Genomic DNA, 19,372 nt, shown 5'->3' with positions numbered 1-19,372 from the left:
CCTGATTTGGCACCATCAGACTTTCATCTATTTCCCAAGCTGAAAATTTTCCTCGGTGGACGGAGATTTTCTACAAGGGAAGAACTGATAGCCGAATTGGAGAGGTATTTTGCAGGCCTGGAGGAATCTCATTTTCGAGATGGGATCAAGGCATTGGAACATCGCTGGACCAAATGCATTAGTCTACAGGGAGACTATGTTGAAAAATAAAAGCAGTTCCACCGAGGTAAGATACTTAATTCTAGTATATTCCGTGAACTTTTCAAACCACCTACGTATGGTGCGAGGGTAAAACAGGTGAGCTTCATTGCCTAATTGAATTAGCTGATTTGAGAACTATTGTTCTTCATGGGTTGGTGGCGGCTGCGGTGGAGGTGGTGGTGCTAATTATTGTTTTAAGAAGAAGTACGACTAGGCAACCACCCCCTCTTAACCCTAATCAGATGTGAAAATGGAAGAGTTACACTCTTGAAGCTGTGGCTGTGGTAAAGCCCTGCAGAACTTCAGAGATGGAGTGGCCCATACATCTGTCACCGACATCTGGCTGCAATCAAATATGCTGAGGTTTTGTGTCTTATCCATCTGTAGGGCCACAGTGGCCATGGAAATGTAAGACTCCATTACATATAATTTAAAAAAAATATTTGTTTAATGTTAACCTAGTCAATACTTACAATTACCACTATTGTGGTTAAATGATCATAAATAATTGAAAAATCGTGAACATGTTTCGCCCTTCTTAACGGGCATCATCAGCACTATGAACAACTTTAAAAATAATAGTTACATTTAAGACTGTCTTACAATAATCAATCATATAAGATTGGAATAAAATGTGACATTAAAAGTTGTTTTTGATACCATTATTAAAAAGTTATAAGTAAATCTTATAAACAACAAGTGAAAACAATTGTAGGTCAATCTCATAATCTAGTCTAAAAATATATATATGTTAATGTTGGTAGGAAGATTGTCAAATGGCATTCGTCTGAAATTGAAATGGATCCATTTTCTTTAACATTTGGTGAAGGTCCATATTAAACTGTATTTATCAGCAAGTAGAAATTCGAAGAACAAAATATATACAAAACAAGGGCTCTAATTAATCATGTAGTAGAAGATTAGATCAGGGATGATCATGGTAATTCTTCTTGAGTTAAATTGGTTATGTAACCAGTCGAATAAGAATACGATGAATTAAAAATACACGTCGTAAATTCACGACAATGCACTGGATTGAAGATATTTATCAATATAATTGTAGTATCCCCTCTGTTGTGTAAATTTTCAATGATTACAATGTTGGGTAGACTGTAAAGAAAAATATAAAAAAATGCATTTAAAGTGTATGAACAAAAATAACAGTTGTATACGGTTATGGGTTACGTAAAAATGCGTACTTACTCGAATGCCGTAGAGTGTCTAACTTGTTCTGTTGCTAGCGGTAATCTGACTGGCGTTTCTACTACGTGTATTGTATGGGTGTGGCGGAGGGAGGGGGACAAGTTGAGGGAGGGAAGAACTGGGTGGATTGGTACATACTGGTGTCGATATGGGAGGGGGATTATTCGGAGGGGGAATTATAGGTATGGTATCTGGGGGCGTATTTGGAGTTGTTGTATTGGTAATTTTTAAAATATGCGGGATTCTCTTCTGATTTGGGATAACTGTTTTCAACAACTTAGGTATTAATGTGTACAAAGGACTCTTAATTTCCGTGTCGTCATTAAGGTTATAATCCTTATTAAACGTTTTGTCCAAATAAATATAGATATTTTCAAATTCGTTTAGCAGTTTTCCCTTGTTAGTATTCTTTATTATTGTTAGATCTTTTTCTATTGTGGTAAAATGGTGGCCTGTTTCCTTCATGTGTGTACTCATAGCGGAATATTTGTTATGTTTTTCGGCATTGAAATGTTCCAAATACCTTGTAATAAAACTTTGCCTAGTTTGACCAACGTGAACAAGTCAACCTATAAACTCCTGAATTCTGATATTTGCTGTTTTATATATATATATATATATATATATATATAATTCGCTGGGGGCATCAAGGACCACGTTAAATCTTGTTGCATTTGACACTGAACTTGGCCTTCTTTAGAGCCCAAATTTCCCTCATTCTTTGTGAGTGGGCCTGCTTACGCTCCTCTGTCCAAGGGGCACCGTGTCTTCTCTTCGGTTGCTCGTCTCGGTTTAGCCCGTTCATCAATATTTTCTTGCGGAAGAGATCTCTGTTAAAAGCGTCTTCAGCTGAGATATGTAGCATTTGCAGATCTTCTTTGGTATTTCTAAACCAGGGAATTGTGGTTTTGGGGTTTGAATCAAAAAAGTGAAAGATTTCTTTAGTTAACTTTCTTCCGTCCATTCTTTTCAGATGACCGTAAAATCGTGCCCGTCTTTTTCTGATTGTGTCGGTAATTTTCTCTATTTTGCTGTAGACTTCCTTGTTGGATCTCTTTTGATGGATTCCATTTCTGTATTTTGATCCCAAGATTCCTCTCACAATTTTGCGTTCTCTTTTCTCCAGTTCTTCAAGGAGTCCTATGTTGGCGTTTAGAGACAGGGTTTCGGCAGCATATAGAACTACTGGCTTCAGAACTGTTTCATAGTGACGTATCTTGGTGTTTTGGGAAAGGCATTTTTTGTTGTAGATTGTGCGGGATGTTTGGTAGGCTATTTCCAGTTTGCGTACTCGCTCCTGAAGTGCTTCTTTGTCCAGTCCATTTTTCATGATGATCTCACCCAGGTATTTGAATTTGTCAACTCGGGCGATGTCCCCGTATTTTGTATGGAGTTTTGGTGGAGCCTCTTTGATGTTAGTCATTACTTCTGTTTTCTCAAACGATATCTGCAAACCAGTTTGTTCGGTAATTACCTTTAAAATTTCAACTTGAGCTCTAGCAGTTTCTATGTCGTTTGAGAGAACAGCAATATCATCGGCAAATGCTAAGCAGTCTGTTGCGGTCCCCTTGGATTTGGTTCCTATTCTCAACGGACTGTAGTTGGTTTCCTGTAATCTCACCCGCCAGATTCTGATGATCTTTTCAAGAACACAGTTGAAGAGTATCGGGGATAGCCCATCACCTTGTCGGACTCCTGTTTTGATGTCAAAGCAATGCGAGAGACATCCGTGGAACTTCACCTTGGATTTTGTATCGGTCAGGGTGGCTCTAATTAATGCCAGCAGTTTCAAATCAACTCCAAATTCATTTAAGATGTTTAGCAGGACTTCCCGGTCAGTGGAGTCGTACGCTTTCTTAAAGTCCACAAAGACAGACACATGCTGCTTGGACCTTAGTGTACAATATCTGATGATCGTTTTGAGATTTTGGATCCGTTCAGCTGTTGAGCGACCTTTTCTGAACCCTCCTTGGTATTCACCTATTTGATGTTCGACTTGTGCTTCCAAACGCTCCAGGATGGCAAGTGATAGAATTTTGTAAGTCACGGGTAGCAAAGATATTCCTCTGTAGTTGTTGATGTTCTTCATGCTGCCTTTTTTGTGTAATGGATGGATCAAAGCTATTTTCCAATCTTCGGGTAGGGTCTCCTTGTTCCAAATTTCTTCTATTTGCTTTTGCAAGATATCAAGTGATTCCTCTGGGGCATATTTCCATAGTTCTGCTACTACTGAGTCTTCCCCTGGTGCTTTGTTATTTTTGAGATGGGCAATGTGGCGCTTGATTTCATCTCTGTCGGGTGGTCTGGAATCTGGGTACCTGAGTAAGGGTTCCTTGGTCTCAATTGCGCTTTGCGGTTTAGAGCAATTAAGTAAATTCTTGAAGTAATCTGCCAGAATGCTGCAATTTTCTTCATTTGACATCGCCAGTGTGCCGTCCTTTCGCTCAAAGCATAGAGATGGTGGTTTATAGCCAGTGACTTTGCGTTTGAAGGCTCTGTAGTACTCTCTGCTTTCATTCTTCCTAAAGTTTTGTTCTATCTTTTCAATGAGAGATTTTTCGAATTTACGTTTCTCAGTTCTGAACACCCTGCTTGAGCACGTTGGGTTTTGTAGGTTTCCCAATCATTTTTTGATTTCGTAGAGTAGTACTGTTTCCACGCATTGAGTCTTTCTTGGAGAACTGATTCGCAGGTACTATTCCACCAGGCATGCTTTTTGCTTCTCTTGATTTCTGCAACGTCTTTGGCGGCCTCAACAAGGCGACTTTTGGCATTGTTAAAGTCACAGTCATTTGGTCTAGCCTTCTCCTGGAACTCCTCGACCCTTTGCCGAAGTTTATCATTGTCGAAGCGTGTGATCTGTTTGGCTGTCTTCCTTGTGTTTGCGGGAATTGGTTTGAATTTGATAAGAGACATATAATGATCTGAGGCCACATTGATGCCTTTCTTTACCTTGACATTCATAATCTCAGGGCTGTTTCTCCTGGAGATTGCAACATGATCAATTTGGAACTCTCCGAGAGCTTGGACGGGAGAACGCCAAGTCATTTGCTTTCTGGGTAGATGGCGAAAGTGGGTCGACATGACCTGCAGGTTGTGATTTTCGCAAATGGACACCAGTCTTTTGCCGTTGGGATTGGTTCTTTTGTGAGCAGGGTAATTTCCTATAACTTTCTTGTACTTCTGTTCACAACCTAGTTGGGCATTGAAGTCACCTAAAAGAAGCGTGACATGGTGTTTGGGGATTTTGTTTAATTTTTCATCCAGTAGGTCCCAGAAATTATCAACTTCGTCTGGATCTGACTTGTTCTTATCGTTTGTAGGAGCATGTGCGTTAACTAGGGCGTAGGTTTTGTTCGCGCATTTAATTGTGAGTATAGACAATCTGTCATTCACAGGTTCGAAATTTGCAACCGATTTAAGGATCTTGGTTCTAACAGCAAACGCGGTTCCAAGCATCACAGCTCCATTGAGGATTCCTCTTTGCGCTTTGCTCTTGAAAAATCGGTAGCCTTCGGATTCAAAAATCTCTTCATCTGGGTACCTTGTTTCCTGTAGGGCCATTATGGATATCTGATTTTCGTGAAGAGCTTTGGTGAGGGTTTTCAGCTTGCCAGTTTGTGTAGGTGAATTTATGTTGAAAGTTGCTAGAAAGGTTTTAGATTTTGGCCTGAGTTTTTGACTCTTCGGGGTACACCGAGACACTCCGACTCGTCTCTTGCATGATGTCGAGTCTCCCCCAGAATCCGAACGAGACTCGTGCGCCGTGGCATTCACGACGAGGGATTTATCCGAAGATTTACCCCCTGGGGTATGTTTCTTGAAATGTTGTGCCATCATGCGTTTTGACTTGACTTTGCTTTGGAAGGGTACCCATCCTTTTACAACTAGGGTTGTTAGCCCTAGAGGTTGCCTCAAGATGTTTTCTGGCTTCTGGTCATTTACCAGTCTTCGCCGTAACCCTGGCAAGGGACCAGTTTTTTTTTCACGGTGGTATTTTATTTCCCTACTACCCTCTGACTCTGCTGGCGGCAGAGCCAGCGAGCTTCCCCAATTCCAATGGGACGCGCCCGATGGAGGTAACCGGTAAATCCCCACACAGGATTTGCTGTTATTATTATTATTTATTTTATTATAATTTAAAAATATGTTCTGCGCAGTATTGGTTGTTCTGTAAGCTATGTTTACATTATGTTTGTTGAAATTATTGGTAATTTGGTGGATCATTGGGCTATTATAAGTGAAAACGGCATATTTATTTTTGCTAGGTTTATCCGGTTTGAGGTTAGTGGACGGTTTGTTTTTTATCTTATATATCAGACGGTTTATCATTTCAATTTTGTATCCATTGGTTACTGCAAGGTTTCTTATGTAATTCAATCCAGTTCTCAAATTTTTGGGAGATAAGGGGATTCTTAAGGCTCGATATATTAGGCTGTAAAAAGATGTCTGTTTTTGTGTTCCAGGATGTAGCGAAGAATTATTTATTGTAATTGACGAGTGTGTAGGTTTTCTGTGAATTTGATATTCAAAGGAATTATTAGATCGTGTAACTTTTATATCCAAAAAGTTTAAAGAGTTTTCATCTTCATCCTCTTTCGTAAATTTTACATTGGGGTTAATCTTGTTTAATTCGTCCAATATATCATTACTATTTGGTGGCATTCTTGTCAATTATGACAAATGTGTCATCCACAAACCTCAACCATAAAGTAATTCCTTTTATGTAGGTTTTAATTTTCGTGTGTTCTATCGTATCCATATAGATATCGGCTAGGATGCCTGAAATGGGATCTCCCATCGCTAATCCATTCTGTTTGTAGATTTTACCATTAAAGGTGAAATAATTATTATCCAATGTAAATTTTAGTATAGTCATAAATTCTTCGCTCTCCATTTTACTGAGATTACTGTATTTACTGATATTATTGTAAATAATATTAGTGGTGCCTTTAATCGGAATATTTGGATACATGTTGACTATATCGAAAGAGCACATTATATGATGGGACTGTACGTTAAATTCGTTAAGGGTTTCGCAAAAATCAATAGAATTTTTTATTGGATGCTTGTTGTTAAAGGTATAGTGTCTTTTGAGAAAGTTATGGATATATTTAGAAATTTTGTAGGTTGGGCTGTTACGACAGTTAATAATTGGACGTATAGGGACATCCTTCTTATGAATTTTGTGGAGGGCTTTAGCTTTAGGGAGGCTAGGATTCATGTTAATGAGATTTTGTTGTTCTTGGTCATTAAAAAGAAATGTTGATTTTTTTAATAATGATTTTAAGTTTCGTTGTATTCTTACTATTGGGTCTTTGTTTACTATTGTATAATTATTATCATTAAGAAAAAAATCTGTTTTTTGGATATAAGCATGTTTATCTAACAGAACTATTGAGCCTCCTTTATCAGCCTTGGTTACAATGATATTGTTCTTATCTATTTTTGTTTTCATGTTCTGTATTAATTTTTGTTGGTCTGGGTCAAAATTGGTGTTCAGGTCTTCGGCTAACTTTGGAAGTTTCTTCTTTATATCAGTTCTTAAATCATTTTGTACATCACAAGGTAATTTGGAAATGTTACTCTCTATTTCGGCTATGGTATTTATAATACCAACCTCCTTATTTTTATTAGGCCAATTATGTTTAGGACCTTTGTGTAAAAGTTCTATCTCTTCATTCGAAAACTGTGTGTTCGTCAAATTTATTACTGTTGGTGTGAAGTTATGCATTAGATTTATATTCTGTTTATTTATTTTTGGCCTGGGGGGTTGAGTATGGTTTGTTTCTAGTAGCATAAGTTTTTTGTCGAGTGTTGTCTGTTTTATATCCATTAGTCGCGTTAGTTTGTCATTTACATACTGCTGGAATGACTTCCATTCCAATGGGACCAATTCTTGGGATACTAATAAGTGTAATTTATATAGTTGAAGATTCAAATGGGCCTTCTTTTGGTATCTTATTTTAATTTAATTCCTCAACCAAATGTCGTTTACCTTGTTTTGTACCCTATGTGCGGTTTTACTATTTAAATTCTTCCTTTGTGTCGATTTTAAGAATTTTGGGATCAATTTCAATTTCAGGCAATTTTTAAAAAAAGTTATGTCCTTACTCAATTTACAAATTTTTGTCTTAATATTAAGAAATTTGTTCTTTAGGTGTTTTGCCTGGTCGGCCACTATGTTACAAGTCATTAATCTCATATTTGGTCCGTATTGACGACAGTGATTACATATAATTTTAAAAAAATATTTGTTTAATGTCAACCTAGTCAATACTTACAATTACCACTATTGTGGTTAAATGATCATAAATAATTGAAAAATCGTGAACATGTTTCGCCCTTCTTAACGGGCATCATCAGCACTATGAACAACTTTAAAAATAATAGTTACATGTAAGACTGTCTTACAATAATCAATCGTATAAGATTGGAATAAAATGTGACGTTAAAAGTTGTTTTTGATACCATTATTAAAAAGTTATAAGTAAATCTTATAAACAACAAGTTAAAACAATTGTAGGTCAATCTCATAATCTATTCTAAAAAATATATATGTTAATGTTGGTAGGAAGATTGTCAAACGGCATGATTAATTAGAGCCCTTGTTTTGTATATATTTTGTTCTTCGAATTTCTACTTGCTGATAAATACAGTTTAATATGGACCTTCACCAAATGTTAAAGAAAATGGATCCATTTCAATTTCAGACGAATGCCTTTTGACAATCTTCCTACCAACATTAACATATATATATTTTTAGACTAGATTATGAGATTGACCTACAATTGTTTTCACTTGTTGTTTATAAGATTTACTTATAACTTTTTAATAATGGTATCAAAAACAACTTTTAATGTCACATTTTATTCCAATCTTATATGATTGATTATTGTAAGACAGTCTTAAATGTAACTATTATTTTTCAAGTTGTTCATAGTGCTGATGATGCCCGTTAAGAAGGGCGAAACGTGTTCACGATTTTTCAATTAGGCCTATTTATGATCATTTAACCACAATAGTGGTAATTGTAAGTATTGACTAGGTTGACATTAAACAAATATTTTTTTAAAAATTATATGTAATCACTGTCGTCAATACGGACCAAATATGAGATTAATGACTAGTAACCTTGATTTTTTGAAGAGTTGGACCCCTTCCACTTTTGCCCTTTGATTATTGTTAATAGAGGATGGTTGCCCAGTTGTACTTTCTCTTAAAACAATAACCACCACCACCACTGTTTCATGCACACCCTCATTTAACATTCGCCAGGGCGAGCACAGTGCCATTCCCCCACTATGGCAGCTATCTCTAATTCAGTTGCTCGTGAGTGTACTTGTTCATACTGGGATGAAACTGTTATCTGTGTTCAGCACAAGCAGTTGTGTTTCACTTACTGTAACTAAACATAACACAAAGTTTACAGAAGAAATAATTCAACACAATGAGCAAGAAAGACAACAATAATGGCTGTTCAAAATGGAGCAGGCTGATAGTGGACAGTGAAAAGACAGTGAGTGGTCTGTAATGAACTGCAAGAATAAATTCCATCTCAGTTGTGTAGGACTCTTAATTTTCAGCTTTTAATATGCTGTAATCAAAGAAATACAACCTGTGTTCACTGTGCAGCAAATGCAGGCACAAAGGATTACTTTTTGTAGTAATGTCGGAGGTAAGGAAGGCTGTACTTGAAGACAAAACGACGTGCTCCGAAATGAAAGAAGGCATTAAGGATGTAATGAATTAAGATCAACCATTGATGAGCTAAGCGAAGCACTCCTCACAAAGCTCTCACTTATGTTAAAAGAGCAAGTAAAGCAATCAGGCTTGTCTCCCACGTGGCGCGTCCCAGGTGGCGGATAGGGGGGTCCTAACCAGCTTGCCGGCGGACTTGAGCGAAATAAAATAGCTTTCACGGACCGAACACACAACCCCCTGTGGGTGCGGGGTGCATTTAAGGAAAGTAGAGAAAAGGTGCATGTAAAGCTGTTGGACATTTTGGCTGCACATTTAAGGAAAGTAAAGAAAACGCAACATTCAATAGTCAAACAAGCAACCACAGGGAACCTCCCATCAAGAGCTGGAGCCATTGAAATCTAGGAATCTTCCTTGGAAGACCACAACAATTCTGTTGAACCTGAAAATCAACCCCTAGAGCAGCAAAAGATAGTATGCTTACTGGCTGGAGACCAAACGCAAGCAATACAACACCGAAACAGAGAAGGAAATGTAGCAACTTAAGAGCTGCAGAGCAACTGGCATGGAATAACATTGGAAAACTGCATTGCTCAACAGGACCTTAGAGCTCACCTGAAAGAAAATAGTGTGAGCGACATCAGGGAGATGATACCCATAACAGATATTCAGAACAATCATGAAATTTTTAACTTTAAAACATAACAGGTATATCGACATCGCCTCTTTTGTTAAATAGAACTATAGTAATTTCTGTCACTAGTAGAAAAAGTTGTACTACCATGATTTCATACATGTAATTCATACATTGGGCAGCTACTGTTTGAAATATCAGTAATACTTGCGATTCTGGTGGCCGACGCCAGGCTCTGACCTTGCTATATCAGGCCATTCGCTGGCGCAAGGTTGTAGTGACACGCTTCCAGCCATACAAATGGTAACTTTGCACAAGCATGTCTTTTAAATACAATATGATGTATCTCTGGGGATTTGCTACCTTTTTAATGACAGACAAACTAAAGACAGGATTGGGAGGTTTATGTTTTTTTTTTTGAAGAAATAAAATAATAGTGTTGGTTACAACACTCATCAATGGTTGATCTTAATTCATTACTTCCTCAATGCCTTCTTTCATTTCTGAGCACGTCTTTTTGTCTTCAAGTGCAGGTTTCCTTACCTCCATCATGTGAGGAGTTATTACTACAAAAAGTAATCCTTTGATGCCTGCATTTGGTTCATTTAGCAGTTTCTTTATTTCCCAATGCAAATGTACTGTATTCTCAAAACAGAGACAATAAAACTTTAGTAATGTTCCTGTGCAACTAACATTATTATTTTATTTCTTTTAAAAACATAAACCTTCCTTTTTCTTCCTTTGTCTGTTATAAAATTACTGCAAATCCAAGGGATACATCACTTTGTATTTCTGAGACAAGCTTGTAAACAGAGTACCAGTTGTGCGGTTGGAAGAATGTCAATATGACCTTGTACCATTGAATAGTCTGATACGGCAAGAGCAGAGCCCACAGTCAGCCACTTAAATATTGATATTTCAAAAAGCAATCATCCGATATATTAATTAATGTCATGTCCAAAGTCATAATAGTACAAACTTTTCTATAGTTCCATTTTAAAGAAAATGAAATTTAGAGTCGACTTGTCCGTTATTAATAATCCCTTAAGTATAGCTCAGAATCATGTATGTATGTTGAGTGTTCAGCCCGGAGGTTGGTTCGGACCTCAGCTGCTCCGTCATCAGCCGTCATAGGTGGCCAGGCATCGCTGAAGAGGCATACTAAGGAAATGAAGAGTGAGGTAGTTTCTTGTTGCTTTTCACACTGACCCAGAAGTTGCCATTACATATCAGTTTGCCAAGCCCACTGAAATGTATACACTAGCCGACCCTATGAGCGCCATTCTCACACCATTCATAACAGGGACTGGCTGCATTAGGGATGGCATTACTAGCATCACTCATACCTCAGTCACTTTCATTTTGTCAAAGCCAAGGATGAGACTGAGACACCACGGACCTACTACGCTGGTGTAGCAGGGGGAGAGGTGATACTCCCAGGTGGCGGATAGGGGGGTCCTAACCAGCTTGCCGACGGACTTGAGCGAAATAAAATAGCTCTCACGGACCAAACACACAACCCCCTTTGGGTGGGGGATGCAGACGAAGAAGACACCCACTGTATCCCCTGCCTGTCGTAAGAGATGACGCGGGGCTGAGTGGCTCAGACGGTTGAGGCACTGGCCTTCTGACCTCAACTTGACAGGTTCGATCCTGGCTCAGTCCGGTGGTATTTGAAGGTGCTCTAATATGCCAGCCTCGTGTCAGTAGATTTACTGGCACATAAAAGACCTCCTGCGGAACAAAATTCTGGCACCTCGGCGTCTCCGAAAACTGGAAAAGTAGTTAGTATGACGTAAAGCCAATAACATTATTATTATTATTATTATTATTATTATTATTATTATTATTATTATTATTATTTGTAGTAGTAGTAGTAAGAGACGACTAAAAGGGGCGACAAGGGATGATCGAATTAGAACCATGAGACTACTTATAATTAGTACTATCATGCGGGCAACACCATGGGTCGCCTTTACTTGCGAGTAATACCACTATGTTGGGTACATAATAGGTTTGTGATTAGTAGCAACAGTGTGTGAATCAGGATGGGTTTTACAGTACCCTGATTAGTACCACTACATGCAGAACACCACGGGCTTATGTTGCCTGTAATTAGTACCATTATGTGAGAAACGCCACGGGTCTGGACGTTGCCTGTGATTAGTACCCACTATGTGAGGAACACCACGGAATACTACGAGTCCCTGTGATTTATATACCTATGTGAGGAACACTATAGGTTTGCGTTGTCTGTAAGTGGTAATACCAATATAAATGGTCTGTTATTGGACATTATAAATTTTCCAGCTAGCTCATTCTTGGTTGCCAGCGTTTCGCCCTCGTGTGCTAGGGTGGGCTCGTCAGTTGGTACCTAGCACACCTACCAATACACTGGCTAGTGCATACCGTGGAGGCCACTGCGTAGGGTAACTGGAGCCACCGGCAGTGCCAATGCACTAAGAGACTTTGTCTCATCACTAAAAATTGATGCCTGCTTGGCCATCAGATGATATAGATGTTGATTCCCATAGGGAATCTGAAATATTTGTCCTGAATGAGCAAATTTATAATACCAATATAAATGGTCCGTTATTGGACATTATAAATTTTCCAGCTAGCTCATTCTTGGTTGCCCTACGCAGTGGCCTCCACGGTATGCACTAGCCAGCGTATTGGTAGGTGTGCTAGGTACCAACTGACGAGCCCACCCTAGCACACGAGGGCGAAACGCTGGCAACCAAGAATGAGCTAGCTGGAAAATTTATAATGTCCAATAACGGACCATTTATATTGGTATTATAAATTTGCTCATTCAGGACAAATATTTCAGATTCCCTATGGGAATCAACATCTATATCGTCTGTAAGTGGTGTCGTTATGTGAGAAACGCCATAGGTCTGCGTTACATGTGCATATTACATTACCTGTGAGTAGTACCATAATGTGTGGAATACCGCAAGTTTACGTTACTTTTGATTAGTACCGCAACATGAAAAATACCATGGTTCTACTTTTCTAACGATAAGTACCATTATGAGGGGCCAATGACTTGGATTTTGGACCCCTTTAGACAACAAGCATCATTGATTCAGTATTGTGCTTTAGAAGCAGTTTCTTGGTCAGTAATACTATTATTTTACGATAGTTTCTGGGAATGTGAGGCATTGTGGGTCGGATCCACTGATTGTTTTAAATTCATGTTCATCCATTCATTCTTCATTGACACGTTTTGAATTCTGATCAGTGGATGATTTTGCACTTATTATTGTCATTACATTTTGTCTCATTTCGTACCATTAGGGGCTGATGACCTAGATGTTAGGCCCCTTTAAACATCAAGCATCAGAGACTGAGACAGATCAGTGAAAATAACAAAATTGTTCTAGCCCACACCTAAAGACATAATGCATTGTAAACACTAGGTGTTGACAGCAAAGGCATCTCAAAATGTTATGAGCCCTTTATTACCTTTTAAGAATATGAACACTGAATATTGATTCTTCAGAGGATTAGAAGTTATTTTGGTGTAACATCTTAGATGAATAACACTGTACAATGGCCAATAAAACTTTTGTCCTAGATGCCATAGGGCCGATTGCAGGTATGTGGTTTATATATATAATCGTGCTAATTCAGATAAGTTTTCTGAAACTATGAGATAGGAAAAGGCAAGTGGTGGTGATTATTGTTTAAAGAGGAGGACTGGAGAAGAACAGCCGTGGCCATAATAACAGCCCTAGTATTTACCTGGTGTAAAAAATAGGGGAACTACGGAAAACAATCTTCAGGGTGGCCGATGATGCCTTTCGAACCTACGATCTCCATCTATATGGCCTGTACAACACATTCAGTTACACATTGCTATTGTTTCATCTTCCCTTCATCGAAGCTATTTACGACTAGATGACACTCGCAAGTAATCAACTTCATTTTCCGTATCAAAATTTAATCACTAAATTTTACAATATTTAAAATTCTTCCACCGTTTTGATACTTTTTTTGCCTTTTGGCAAATTTATTTGTCAACAGTACATGTTTCGTTCCTTATTTAGGAACATCCTCAGCTATGAACATTAAAACAAGAATAATAGTTAACACCACCTTTCCAATACTTATCTTTCCTATCTTTAGGAAATAAACATTACAACAGGCGTTGTAAGATGGGACATGTTTCGCTTAACAGTCATAAGCATCATCGGCCAAAAATAAATCTTAGCCTAAAGTTAGGTCAGGGCCCTGAACCTAGTGTCCTTAACATATATGGCACCCTAAGAATCAACATTTATATTTATAAAATGAAAATAGGCTTAAAACTAGTGTGAAAAAACATGGAATGTTACAACATGGCTAAGAGAGAAAACACAATCGAGTTGAGACAGAGGATAAGAACAGAAAGTAGGCTACAATACGGAGCTGGTAGTGAAATAATTAAAATCATTAGGATATCATTGTTACCAGTCAGTCAATCAGAATGTTCAAACATAAAAACAAGAGTGAAAATATATAAGAGTGTTCATCATGGCTGAGTTAGAAAAAACATGTAATCGTGTTGCCAGAGGTTAAAAACATAAGTTACAACACAGAGCTGGCAGTGTAATCCTCAGCTGTTCTTGTAGCTTAGGTGAATTGCTAAGATTTTAAACACGTTAATTTGCAGGTACATTGATTCACTTAAAAACTACTAAAAATACCAATTAAATTAAATGATATTAAAAACAATGTAGGGGTTAGTGTGTTAATGATATGAGAACGGATGATTACATAGTTGGTCAGCTTAAAAACTATGTCTATTCATTTGAATAGTTGTTAAAAATCTGTTTGCGGTTAAAAGTTTTAAAATGTTTGACTTCGTAACACTGTTCAAATTATTGAATGTTTTATCTTCTGTTCCTTCCAGGTAACTTGTTATATATTATGAGTTTGCTTATGGTGCCTTTGATTGAGTCTAATGTGGAACTTTGAAGCTGATTGCTGATCAATTTTTGTGAAGGGAGCTTCGTTTCAATTTCTTGCTATTGTTAGACTCCAATTCTACTGTGACCCTGAAGGGACATTTGTTGCTTTATCTTCTGTTCCTTCCAGGTAAGTTGTTATATATTATGAGTTTGCTTATGGTGCCTTTGATTGAGTCTAATGTGGAACTTTGAAGCTGATTGCTGATCAATTTTTGTGAAGGGAGCTTCGTTTCAATTTCTTGCTATTGTTAGACTCCAATTCTACTGTGACCCTGGAGGGACGTTTGTTGCTTATACTATACAAGACGCAAAGCAGCAACAAATGTCCCTTCAGGGTCACAGTAGAATTGGAGTCTAACAATAGCAAGAAATTGAAACGAAGCTCCCTTCACAAAAATTGATCAGCAATCAGCTTCAAAGTTCCACATTAGACTCAATCAAAGGCACCATAAGCAAACTCATAATATATAACAAGTTACCTGGAAGGAACAGAAGATAAAACATTCAATAATTTGAACAGTGTTACGAAGTCAAACATTTTAAAACTTTTAACCGCAAACAGATTTTTAACAACTATTCAAATGAATAGACATAGTTTTTAAGCTGACCAACTATGTAATCATCCGTTCTCATATCATTAACACACTAACCCCTACATTGTTTTTAATATCATTTAATTTAATTGGTATTTTTAGTAGTTTTTAAGTGAATCAATGTACCTGCAAATTAACGTGTTTAAAACCTTAGCAATTAACCTAAGCTACAATAACAGCTGAGAATGTTCCTAAATAAGGAACAAAACATGTACTGTTGACAAATAAATTTGCCAAAAGGCAAAAAAAGTATCAAAACGGTGGAAGAATTTTAAATATTGTAAAAAAAAAAATTTAGTGATAGATGACACTCACCATAACAACGCTATAATCAAAGCCACACTTCCCGTACGTTGGCGTGTCGCTTTATGGTTGATAATATGAGTTTTAATTTCCAAATTTCATTGGTTGTGACAAGCAAAGAGTTGCATGAAAGATACTTCTGTCTCCATTTTTGAACCAGTATTGAAACTTTAAACGATGTCTAGTTAAACATTGGCTGAACATTGTTTATGCATTGGAAGATAGTGCTTGATTTAGACGTTGTCTAAGGCTTAAAACTAGTGATCGTTTCTGCAATTGGCCCATAAAGTTAGCCTTTTGCCTTCAAGACACCCTGACATCCCGTACAGCACTAGAGGAGAGAACAAGAAAGGCAACCGAAATACCAAGGGATAAATACAACACCGAAGTCACGAGGACAGACGTACAGAAGGGTCCCAACTTTCAGCTGTGCCACATTTACAAAAGATTTGCTGTTCATGGGTTCTACAGTAAGATCTGTACACCCCAAGCGATACCTGATAGTGCTAACTATGGGGAGAAGCTTGCCTTCGCTTCCATGTCAAAGACTGTGTGAACAGGACACTACCAGTTAGGTATAGTGCAATATGATCAAACATGTATGTAATGTATATTAATAAAATAGATGTATACATCCTCTACCGTGTTGGTGCACATTGTGCTTAATTCTGAATAGATAATAAGCATCAGAGAGTTCCTCATTAGTTCTCATGAGGTTGAGTGAACCCTGTCCCAGCACTAAAGGGGAGAACAAGAAAGGCAACCCAAATACCAGGGAATGTATACAACGCTGAAGCCATGAGGACAGATGTCTGGAAAGGTCCCAGCATTCAGCTGCACCACCTTCATGCAAGGTTTGCCACCCATGGATTCAACAGTATGATCTGTACAACAGCTCGCTATTACATCTCGAGCGATACCTGCAAGTGTCAATTGTGTGGAGAGGCTTGCCCTTTAGCACTGGAATTAAATTCCCTTTACTCCCTAGAATTTGAACCCAGGGCCTCTGAGGAAGAGGCAGGCATGCTACTCCTATGCCACACTACTGGCCCATTGATTATAGTACATACAGTATCTAAAAAATAACAATAGTCATGTGGTCCTAGCATATTTAAAAATGTTAATGCTATTTGCCTGTTTCATTTTAGAGACCAGAAGATCATCGGCGCAAATGGGATCGGGATGAGTATGAACGGCTTGCAGCTGAAAGGATTCAAGAGGAGCTGGAGGCACAGGAAAAGGCAAAACAGAAGCAACCACCAATAAAGAGGGAACTTTTACGGCAGAGGGACTATCGTGTTGATTTAGAATCCAAATTGGGCAAGAGTGTTGTTATTACAAAAAATACTCCATCTTCACAAACTGGAGGGTAGGTATAAGAAAGTACTGGTTTGCAGCTTGAATTATGTCCAAAATATTAGAATATATGATCTTTGCTTGTGACTTGTACTAGTTTTGAATTAATGATAAATTGCAATATTAAATCACAATATGTAATTATTCATTTTCAAAATAAATGTTCAGTAATATTTTTCAGTTTTCTGCAAAATATGGCTGTTTTCTAAATACACATTTTAAGTTTTCTCCTCAGAAAAATGTTTAAAATCCTTTTGACAGTATTTCTGTTTGTGTGGATTGCACTGGAGGGAGACTTTTAGTAATTCGTCCTTTTTTTTTTTTTCTTAATTATTTCAATTTCAATCAAAGATATTCCTGGTTTAGCAATAATAATAAAATAACAGGTTTTAAAATGTAACATTTATATGTAAATTATTTTAACACAGAGTTATCAGATACGCTTTACACCGGCATATGTACAGTGTTTCCTGTATGGGTGAGCTCCCCGTTTGTTCACTGTGCGCGGGAAGGGAATAGCGCAGTATACTATCACATGTTTATTTCCCTGACCCTGACTTTGTTTTGTGTGCGTGCGCATCCCTGTTCTTGTACACATGTCCAATGTCACAATTGTATTTCAGCTCTTCTTAGGTGTGTGTGCATGTGTATTGTTCCTTTCTTAATTCTGTAATTAGTCATTATAGCTCCTTGTTTTTATCACCACAGCTGGTCTTTATGTACGATTTATACGTGTTAACTCAGTCAGCTTGCGAAGTTCGAAGATGGTTTCGAGAAAGCTTCCAAGTGTGAAAACAGTCCTTAATCTGTATAATAAATGTCAGGAAACAGGAAGTATCCAGCTTAAGAAAACCAAAAGAACAGCGTAGTGTTATTATTGAAGAAATGACATTGGTCATCGTTTGGAAAATTCTCCTAAAAAAATTACTTTTGTCATCTTGTACAGCAAGTGAGAATTTCATATGAATCTGTTCAGAAGGCTACTAAATTATTACACTTAGGTCTGGTTTCATCAAGTGTGTTAAATATAAGTTACTGAATCCTGGGTTTGTTAACTGTGGGTTTATATTTTTAAGTCATTCTTACTAGTTACACATTTCACCAAGCTATTTCGGCAGAGATGTTTACTAACAGCATATTAACCTTCACGGAAAACAGCTACCATAAAAATCAAGGAGGCAGTGACTGAAAATCAGAGGTTATGAACACACTTCTGACATGGTTCTTTTGTTTCTTTTTTGTACAGTATTTCATTCTTTTCCTCAGTTCTGTGGTAGGTATAATTCTTTTGTGATTGTGATAGAACTGATTGCAATGATCAAGAGAAATGGAAGAAGTTCAGAAGAGTAACAGGGGCACAAATTGTTTTTTCTGCTTTAGACAAAACATTGCTTCTTTAGTCACCAAGTACGTACCAAAGCACTATAGAGTGCAAGAAGACTGATGGTGTGAAATTAAAAGAAAAAGGAGGACACATGGGAAAAAATAACAAGGGAATTTAATAGCATTGCTCACGTGACAGTGTGATCTAGCAAGCAGCTTAAACAGTTCTACGAAAATATTAAAAAGACGGCAAAAAAAGTGAAAAGCGAGGAACATCTGGAAAGATTTAAAGGTGGAGGTCCTTATTCCACCACAAAAATTGAAAAAAGTGTTCTCTGCCTAACAAAGGACCAGATTGAGCCTAATGCCGACCCATATGACTGTGATGCAGAGTATTATGGTGAGTAATACATTAATTTCATTACATCTCAGTTGTATTATATGTAATGGAAATTTAATTTTTCAACAGATAAGATTGTTATATGAACTTTTAATTATAATACTATTAATTAATATTTGTTTTATTTTAGGAGACATGGAAATAAAACTTGAAGACAGTGGAAATTGTCAGAATTTAGAAGTTGAGTTACAGGAAGTCAGTATTGACATTTCTGTAGAACGGCCACCAACCTCAACATCACAGCAGGCCAGCAAATCATCAAATAAGGAAGAAACACTATGCAAAACATGAAATACATCTCTTCAGGTTACCTCAGCTTCATTTGAGAAATCCAAGCCATGTGTAAGTTAATTGATTTTAACATAAAATTTCTTAACCATTGTGCTCATTATTCAGCTGATTCTTCCTTATAAAAATGTAGGAGTTATGTCTGTTGAAAATAGAATAGATCTGCACTAGAAGTCCACTATAACGACTATGACATACAACAAGAACCCCGTTACAACGACAGTTTTTGTCTGTCCCTTCAAAATTCCTATATTAAACTGTGTTTTATCCTTTACATACAGCAAGAGCCCTATCACTGACAAATCCGTTATTACGAGCAATTAAGCATGCGTGTTACTGACATTTATGCAGCCAGCGATTATATTGCGTGCGATCGATCATCTTCGGTATCGTTTCCTTGCTATGTCCACTA

General features: G+C 37.5%; 1 protein-coding gene across 1 annotated transcript in view; it reads left to right on the top strand.

Annotated features, from left to right (window-relative positions):
- Positions 1-19,372, top strand: part of LOC136867116 (zinc finger matrin-type protein 2) — a 120,045-nt gene that overhangs the window by 17,079 nt on the left and 83,594 nt on the right. The window contains exon 2 of the mRNA XM_067144220.2: positions 16,742-16,962. Coding sequence (XP_067000321.1) covers positions 16,742-16,962 — 221 coding nt within the window. The remainder of the gene's footprint in view (positions 1-16,741; positions 16,963-19,372) is intronic.

This window comes from Anabrus simplex, chromosome 3 (assembly GCF_040414725.1).
Source record: "Anabrus simplex isolate iqAnaSimp1 chromosome 3, ASM4041472v1, whole genome shotgun sequence".
In the NCBI taxonomy this organism is placed as follows: Eukaryota; Metazoa; Arthropoda; class Insecta; order Orthoptera; family Tettigoniidae; genus Anabrus; species Anabrus simplex.
This window is presented reverse-complemented; position numbering and strand designations above follow the sequence as displayed.